A 9148-nucleotide genomic window follows, 5' to 3' on the forward strand; every position below is an offset into this window, starting at 1 on the left:
TCCAGTTCCAACTGAAACACTCTTATTCAATCGACGAAGTGACATGCCCTTCCAATGCTTTAAGAGCATTTAGGCTCCTCTGCTTAATAGAATTCTCATTTGCGAGATAGTAGACTCGTTGGATTTGGGGAGTTTCATACGTCCATCCAGTGGACTGTATGCCTATGCATGATCTGCGGTAATAATCAGATTAATCCATGGAGGTCGATTTGCTAACTTTTGTTTTGTAGGTTCCATCTGCCACGCCTCCTTCCTAAGCGCATACCATTCAATATTAACAGGAAAGTGCCTTGCAAACGTTTCCACCATTTCAAATATTTTGGATTAAATTGCATCTAATTATTCTACACCTTTGGCAATACTTATTGGTAAAGTTATTCGCTGCCCTCAGATCTCCTAGGGAAACTACAATATAGATGTGGATCTGCTAGTTTTAAAAGGTCCTGCAGTTAATGAATATCAACATACTTAGGGGAACCTCAGAGATGGACATCTTAAATGATTGTAAATGGGTTGCTCATGCATAGCTGTTAAAAAAAATCTCTCTGCTGACACTGCCAATACTGCACTTGGGATTTTTTTTGGATCAACAGAAGATTTTTTTTATTATTGGAATTCAAAGAGCCCACTTTAGTTGTCAAACACCTTCCTCGTCACTGCTATACACAACATGCCGAAGGATGTGTATTCTGAAAAAGAGACCAATGGTACAGAAAGCAAAGGAAAATGTGCGACAAGAGATGCTTCCCCCAATGAATTCAGCCACAAAATCTCGATGGGTGGTTTCTGCTAAACAGGTGAAATCATTGTAATATAACATTTTCATTTCATCTTCTATGCATTATTGTGGCATAACACTGCGTCTTTTGTACATTGTTGTAGCGTGATACATTTACTTTATCCCCTGCATCTCATAAACATCTGGTTTTGGTTTATTGTCAGAAATATTTGTTCACTGTTGAAATGTCTCTATTTCTGCAAAATTCTTGTCTGATGTGGTGTTCACCTTGCAAAAGCACCATCTCCATATTGCTGCATGTGTATAGTATATGTTCATGGGGCATCTTCAGCCCAGTTGCTATCTGTTGTACCATCCTCCATTGGTAGCAACACTTGTTGCATAGCCTGTGTACCTACCACTTGCACATTCACACTCTGTTGTCATCATTATATCGATACCAGCATGTACTCTTTTGCTGGAAACACAGCCCATTACCCAATCACCATCACCTGTAAGTTCATTTTCCATTAATGATGTACTATAGCATGCATACTCCAACACTTGACTTCACTCTATTATGACCACTTGTACTTTCACCCACTCATCCACAGCCTCCCTACCCACTGTATACATTTGTTGCATGATATCTCTAAACCTTCCTCATTACTATCACATTTACATGTATCCTTGCATTAACATCCACCTATGTTCAACACTTTAACCACCTGACACAACAGCTTGTAATTGTTGCGGCCTCAGGCACCTACCTTGCCATTATCATCTACATTCTCTATACCCCACTGTTGTCACTTACAACACCTTGCAGCATACACATATTTGCACTTGTCATTTACCATCTTTTTCACCCTTTCTCACTGCACACAGCAACATCCTCACCATTTTCTGTATATTGCTACAGCAACACAACCACCAACCCTTTACCTGTGTCAGAACATCTACCAATCCATGCATCTTCCCTATTGCGGCACTGCATCCCTTCCCTGTTACTTATCACAGTAAGCATCAACACACCACTTACTACAACATTGCCCATTTACCTGTCTGTTGCTATGACATTCACTGTCACAACACCAGCAAATAAGTTGTTGTTTTTCCCAGGCTAATCCTACCCATAGCATGAAGACATCCACCTTTCATTCATCTGGAACATTCATTGTCCATACTTATGCATGCTGGCCGCCTTCCAACAACACTACCCCTACATCGTTAGTGCTTATATGCCTTTATCCCCTGCACTTAGGTATCTTATATCACTGTATATGTTCATCATGATTCAAAAGCCATATACATATCAACCCCCCACCCCCCTGTATATCATACCTTTGCATTTTGTCATAACATATCATATAGGCGTCGTAGGTATTTGTTCCATCATTTAAATATAGCTTCCTCATTCATGACACATTAGAATTAGCTTGAAACATAGGCATGAGCATTCCATCATTTACATTTCAAATCCAATATGATATTCGTTTCTATATTTCTTTTACCTTGTCCTAACTTGAGTTTTTGCAGGAATTAGGTAGAAAAGACTATTTTCCTGCTTAATTTAGAAACTTGTGATGTCAATTCCATTCAAATTATAATAAATTAGACGTGAATGAAAATTTTTACATTTCATGTATTAGATTAGAATATATGAGCATGTAATAGCACAAATTTGCTTGTTTCATATTATTTTTTCTCTTATTTCTCAAAAATATATCATGGTGAAACACGAATGGCACGTGCACCATTCTAATAAAAGGTGATTAAATCCTAAGTTGACGATTTGCATTAATGGCCATAGTCAAGGTGTGAACAAAACTTAGGATTTTCATTTTTTATGGAATAACACTGGATCTATTTTCAAAAATCATCATATTTTCCAAATATTTTCTTCCTTTATTAGAGTTTAACTTAAAATTAACTCAAAACATATATCAATGGTCATAGTTAGGATATATTGAGAGTTAATTTTATTTTAAACTCCATAAAGGCACCAAAAATATATTTTATTCTTCATTTGAATTTAAATATGATTATTATATAATACATTTTATGACCATAGTCAGAGATGTATTATATTTTCAATCTTATTTCAATTCATTTAAAGAATGAAATATGATTTTCCAAATTCAATTTTCAAACATTCTTTTAATTCATTCATCATTTAGGATAAAATTATATCATATTTCCAAAATCAAGTGATTTTGAGATATATTCTTCAAATATCTTTTTCATCTCTCAGATCAATCTTCAATTCTCATTTGTAAATTTAAAATCTCCTTTCTATTCTTAAAATCTATCTTACTTTGAAAATTCAAAACTTCAATTTCAAGGTCCAATTTGACTTTGAAGTTTCAGATTCATTTTATTCAAAAATTCAATTTCAAAGTCCCATTTGACTTTGAAAATTCAAAATTCATTTCTAGATTCAGAATTCAATTTCCATTTCAAATCAAATTTCAAAGTTCATCTCAAAATTTTTAAATTCATTCTTTAGAGTTCAAATTCAACTCAATATTCCATATCAAATTTCAAAATTCAATTCAACTTTGAAATCTCAGATTCATCAGCTGATTCCAAAAATCTGAATTTTAAATTAAGTTTATTCTCTCTTCAAATTCTCAAATTCTTTCTGTAATTTTCTGAGTTTAGATCTTCAAAAGTTCAATTCATTTTGGAAATCAAGAATCAAAGTTTTTTAGGTTGGCTCTAAAAATCGATTTTGAAATTCAAAAAAAAAAAAATCAATCTGGATTCTCAAATCCAAACCCATCATCAAGATTTATCTGGATTTCTTGAATCCAATTTCAATTTTCAAAGTTTCACCTTAAATTCTGGGTTTTTCAGATCCAATTCCATCTTGGATTCTAGATCCAATTCTATCTCAGATTCCGGATTTCGGATCCAATTTCATCGTGAATTCTAGATTTCACACCCAATTCTAAATTCCAAATCCCATCTATATTTCTTCCACCTTTCATTCTGATTTCAAATTTTAAATCTAGAATTCCACTCTATTTTCAAATTTCATCTTGACTCTCAATTCTAGATCCATTTTTTGAAAGTCCATATTCAACTTTCAATTCTTATTTTCTAAACTCCCTTCTTCAAATTCAGGTTCATCGCAATCTTTGATTATTTCAAAACTCAAGATCTATTCTAAATCTTAAGTTAGAAAAATCTAACCTCTCCAAGTCCGTCCTCAACTCTCAAAAATTGTTTCTTCAATTATATTCTTCATAATTTCAAAACCACTTGGATAAAATTTCTAAATTCTTCTCTAAAGCATACATTTCTGCATTTTGCATTGCACAAGCATGACTCTCTGTGCATTTCAAACTTAGAATAAATTCTTAGATAAAATTTTAGCAAAGCAAAATGCATAAATTCGATCCTTGGTTCGATTATCCCTGGTAAAGGCGCCAGGAATGGTCGAACCTCGTATCGACGAGCGAACCCTGTCTCCCAATTTTTGCGCAAATATTTCAAAACGGAGGCGAGTAATCTTTTAAATCTTTTTCAAAATCCTTTTAAGGTCAAGTGAGACCTTCGCAAAAGAGTTCCCCTCTCTTTTTTCTTTTTTTTTTATCTTCTTTTTCTATCTTTTATTTTCCCCTTCAAAAAGAGAAATAAAGGTTAGAAAGGAAAAGCGAAGAAAGAGAGAAGAATACCAAGAGGAAAAATTTTGCGATGATCACAGATACTCATAAAGGCATTTGGGTTATTTTGAAAATTATTCTTAAAATTCAAAAATAATCACAACCCGATTCGGATTCATTTCTAATCTAGATCCAAAATTGTTTAACTGGATCTACACCCATTATTGATTTGGATCAAAGACTGTTTGACTGGATCCAGACCCAGTTTTGATCTGGATCAAGAACTGATTTGAACCAAATTCAGTTCTATTCTGGATCCAGACCCAGATCTCTTTGAATCTCGTTCTATTTGGATATGTTCAGACTGACTAGATCGAACTAGATCTAGATTCGGTCTTGTACAGATCAGATCAATATGGATTCAAGACCCAATCAGACCCAACTCGGTCTGGTTCAAACCCAGATCGGTTCGGTCTGACTGAGTCAGTCCAAACCAGATCGGTTTGGACCGATTCGATTTAGACTTGTTTGTTCTGAACTGACTCTACTTGAACCGGTTTGACCAAGACCGATTTGGTTTGAACCGGTTCGACCGACCCTTTTTTTTTTAAAGACGATCTAGTTCGGTCTGGGTCACCCCCAAGCCAACCCGGCCTCAAAAATAAAATGTGAAAAAGAGGCAAAGCCCTTTTCCGTCTTCCTATTGTAGAGGGGTCGGCCGACCTTCTCTCTCTCGCATTCTTCCTTTTTTTCATTGTTTATGCAACTCACCATCAGCCCGAAAAAAGAATGGAGAAAAAGAAGAAGAAGAAGGAGCCCTTACCTCACCGCCGATCGGAATCGGGTAAGCTCCCTAACTTTTTTTTATCTCTCTCTCCCTCGCTCTTTGCCGTTTTCTCCTTCCCCCTTGATTGAGGGGGAGAGGCACACCATGAGGGCTATGAGGATAACCCTCACACCCCCCCCCCCCCCCCCCCCCCCCCCATCATGGGGGTGAAGTTTATACTCATCCCCCACTCCTTTATGCAGATCGGGGAAGGCGGTTCCCAAATTTTTGGGGGAACCGTCTTCCCCCCCCCCCCACCCCTTTCAATTTTTTTTTTTCGACTTTATCCCCTCCGATGATTTAGTCAGATGTGGGTTTTCCAGCAAAATTTGTTTAATTTGTAGTTTCTTTGCAATTATTATGGTCCTTGAGCAAGCAAAACCGTCTGTATATATGGAGAGATTAAGAATAGTATGTAGTTCTGTTGCAATCCTCGGTCGCTTTTAAGCAAAGACTGTCCTGAATTGAGATGCAAAAACTTTGTCACACATGCCGTTTGAAATTGAAACAATAAAGTTGAATAGCCTCTTGCATAAACATATGAAATATCCCATGCACATGGAACTGTAAAAAATTTTAACTATAATCGTTTTGTATATACACAACTGGACTTTATTTGCCTTCTATGATCAGCCTTGAATTCTCAAGACTTCCAACCGCACCACTAACTTGTGGCAAGGCGTGCATAACCCATAACTCGAAGTTCAATGCACGTTTCTGAGTTTATGAAAAGCCTTTGCCTCACTTCTGCAGTTTGCTTCCTTTTCACTGCTTTAATTGCCCTTCTCTGCTTCTGTGTTTTGGACTCGGAGAGTTCTTGTAGGGTAAACCATCTGAATAACTTGACCAAGATTTAGTTGTCATCACTGAAATTGGGGAACGATTCCGGTGTCCCTGTTGTCTGTTTCGTGTACGCGGTGCATTCCCATTCTCTTCAGCTGCTGGTTTTCCGTCCTCATCACCCTTTCCATGTGCTGGTGTCACTGTGTACACGAAATGGGCGATTGCTACATCGTTCAGTTCTTGAAGTGGCTCAAGTGTTTCCACTACCGCACTCATGTGAGGCCTGTTCTTGGGGTTGTGGGCTAGGCACTGGTAAGCCAAGGCAGCTGCCTTTTGTGCTCCTTTAGCAGAGTATTGCCCATCAAGGGTAGGATCCATTATCCGATTAAGTTTCCGGCTATCGTTCAGGTGGGACCTTCTCCAGTCTACCAGGTTCTGCTGTCGACTAGGCCGTTTCTTATCCATTGATCTCAGCCCAGTCAACAGCTCCAGAAGAACAACACCAAAGCTGTAGACATCACTCTTTGCTGTCAAGTGACCTGAAAATAAACGCACCGAGTTAAAAAAACATAAAAGATATTGTGTGTTTAATGACCGAATGATCAAAGTTTTTGAGAATTACCAGTCATAACATACTCTGGTGCTGCATAACCATGTGTTCCCATGACACGGGTTGAAACATGAGTTTCTTCCCCTTCAGGTCCATCTTTTGCAAGGCCGAAATCAGAGAGCTTTGCCGTGAAATCCTGTTTGGAGAACAGAGGAATTTAGTTGTCTGAAATCAGAGAACAGGATGCAGAAGCAGAGAAGAAGAAAAGGAAAAACTTACGGACTCCAACAGAATATTGGAGGCTTTGAAATCCCGATAGATGATTGCCTTCTCGAGTCCATGAAGAAAAGCAAGTCCTTTGGCTGCTCCAACTGCTATTTTCAGTCTTGCTGCCCATGGCAATGAACTAGAAAACCCTGCAAATATCAAAGGGAGGGAGAGATGAATAAAGGTTAGGCATCGCTCAGATTCAAAGAGCTAAAACAAAGGCGTGTTCATGAACTATAAAACAAGTCTTATTTTCTATGCTGAAACAAGGGAATTTTGTAATATGCCGTTCAGTGAGCATTGACATATGTGAAACAAGAAAACCTGAACTTCCGAAATTCTCATGACCAATTCAGCTGATTATTAACTCAATCTTTAGAAAATAAATAAGAAAATGATATCAAGACCCTGTGATAAAATAATTCATGAAAGCTTTGCCTCCACCTGTTAAACAGTACTTTTTCCCAAAAATCTCCTTTTATGTCCGTTGAAAACTCAAAACTATATCCTGAATTTGTTCAACTGACAGCATGGTTGTGGATTGGAGGTTGGGGAACGGTTGTGATTTGTGACATTCATTAATGAAACGCGTTTGGTTGCTTAAAACCGAAATGACCCAAACGCCTTTGACAAGCGATCTGCTCTGTCAAAGCGCCCTCTTTTGACCATTCACCACCAAAACCAAATCAATGAAGGCCTGCTTTTTTTCAAACAAAAGTTTCAACAATACACAATAAAAAATCAAAGAATATCCCAAAGTGGGTTTTCCTTGTAGCCCATGAAACCATGGTGCTTTTCTTTTTCATTAATTCTCTTATTTCCAAGAATATAAAATCAGAGGGTTAGGTAATTTGTTGGTAAGAAAATTTATTGATCAAATATGGATGAGATCAATATACAAGGTCAAAGGCATATCTTACTCTTAAACAGATGATTCTCCAGACTCCCGCGTGCCATGAATTCGTATACGAGCAGCCTTTGCTCCTCTTCGCAGCAGTAGCCTATCAACTTGACCACATGAGGGTGTTTCAACTGACCTAAATATATCACTTCTGCCTGTAAACGCATGAACGAGTAAATACTTTCACTTAATTGTTCAACGAAATTTTCTTACAGATTAATTCTAGTAACTTATATAAAGAGATCTCCAACCTTTATTTAATGGGGTGTTTGGTTGCACCCATTCATCTTGAAATATGGGATAAGCTGGAAATTTTCACTGTAAATGACGACACGATTTCCAGATTATCTCACTTTTCTGGACAAGTAGCTAAATGGGTACATCTAAGCACCCACTTATATAACCATTTGTCTACTTTCTAAGTCTAATCGGTTCTTGAAATTGCCATCATTTTAACGGGCATCTATAAGAACTTCCTTGATTTGCTTTGTGCTGAATTCAGTTGGCTATTGCAGAATAAAGGACTAGAACAATCATACAATTAAAGCAAACCTTGTCTAGTATCACTACGGTATGTTATTCTGATTTCTATAAGATTGCAAATTAAATAACAAATGGAAGAATGATAAGAAGGAGAGCGTTCTTCTTCTCTTACCAGCCATTCTCTGTGGCCTTGAAGACCTTCCAAATCAAGAAGCTTGACAGCAACCGTCTGCGGTTTCAGCACTCCAGGCCTCAGCTTCTCGTCGACAAAGCCTTTGTAAACCGGACCGAAACCGCCTTCTCCCAACAAATAGCTCGAAGAAAAGTTGTTGGTAATGGATCGGAGCTCGTTGGTCGTAAAGACGCAGATGTTAGAGCCCAAGGAGATGGAGAGATCCTCAGCAAAGTTTGGGGATCCAGGATTGCTTAGGTCCGAGAAGGAAAGCCTTTGCATAGACCGCTGCTTGACCATGTTCTTGCCTGCTGTACTAGGCTTCCCCTTGCTGCTCCTACATTCCTTCTTGGAATCCCTTTCATCTTCAACGCTGAAACAAGTTGCAAATGCATCCATCCATGTCATTGTTGCGGGTGCTGGTGCAGCACCACACTACAGGCACAGGCTAAAGAGAGAGAGAGAGAGAGAGAGAGAGAGAGAGAGAGAGAGATGGCGAGAGGGTGATATGGTGGGAGGGTATATGAAGGAGAAATGCGCCCCCCCCCCCCCCCCCCTCAATAATTTTGTCTCTCCGCCATCGCCACCTACTCTACCGAACACGGATTTTTTTGGTTTTATTGCGAAGGAAAATATAATTCCGCTTATGTCCCTCTATTGTCAGCAATGACCCCACGGTATTGACTTCCTCACAAACCATGAAAATGTCAAATGCTTAAAAATAATCTGGTGAAATTTTGTATAATTTGGCTTTTCTCTAGAACAAAATCTTATATAAAAATATATGCAAAGGAATAAACAAAAATATAAAACACAGACATATACTATAGAATGTTA

The 9148-nt window shown here is 37.9% G+C and overlaps 1 protein-coding gene across 1 annotated transcript; it reads right to left on the minus strand.

Annotated features, from left to right (window-relative positions):
• Positions 1–5917: 5917 nt before the first annotated feature.
• Positions 5918–8774, minus strand: LOC149812539 (serine/threonine-protein kinase RIPK-like). Its single transcript, XM_089992795.1, has 5 exons — positions 8312–8774; positions 7676–7811; positions 6768–6904; positions 6561–6684; positions 5918–6477 (listed from the first exon to the last, which is right to left on the minus strand). Exons 1-5 carry the CDS (start codon positions 8717–8719, stop codon positions 5921–5923), a joined length of 1362 nt encoding a protein of 453 aa, XP_089848921.1. The 5' UTR covers positions 8720–8774; the 3' UTR covers positions 5918–5920.
• Positions 8775–9148: the final 374 nt, after the last annotated feature.

Source organism: Nuphar pumila, chromosome 17 (genome assembly GCF_984573655.1).
Source record: "Nuphar pumila chromosome 17, dmNupPumi1.hap1.1, whole genome shotgun sequence".
Classification (NCBI taxonomy): Eukaryota; Viridiplantae; Streptophyta; class Magnoliopsida; order Nymphaeales; family Nymphaeaceae; genus Nuphar; species Nuphar pumila.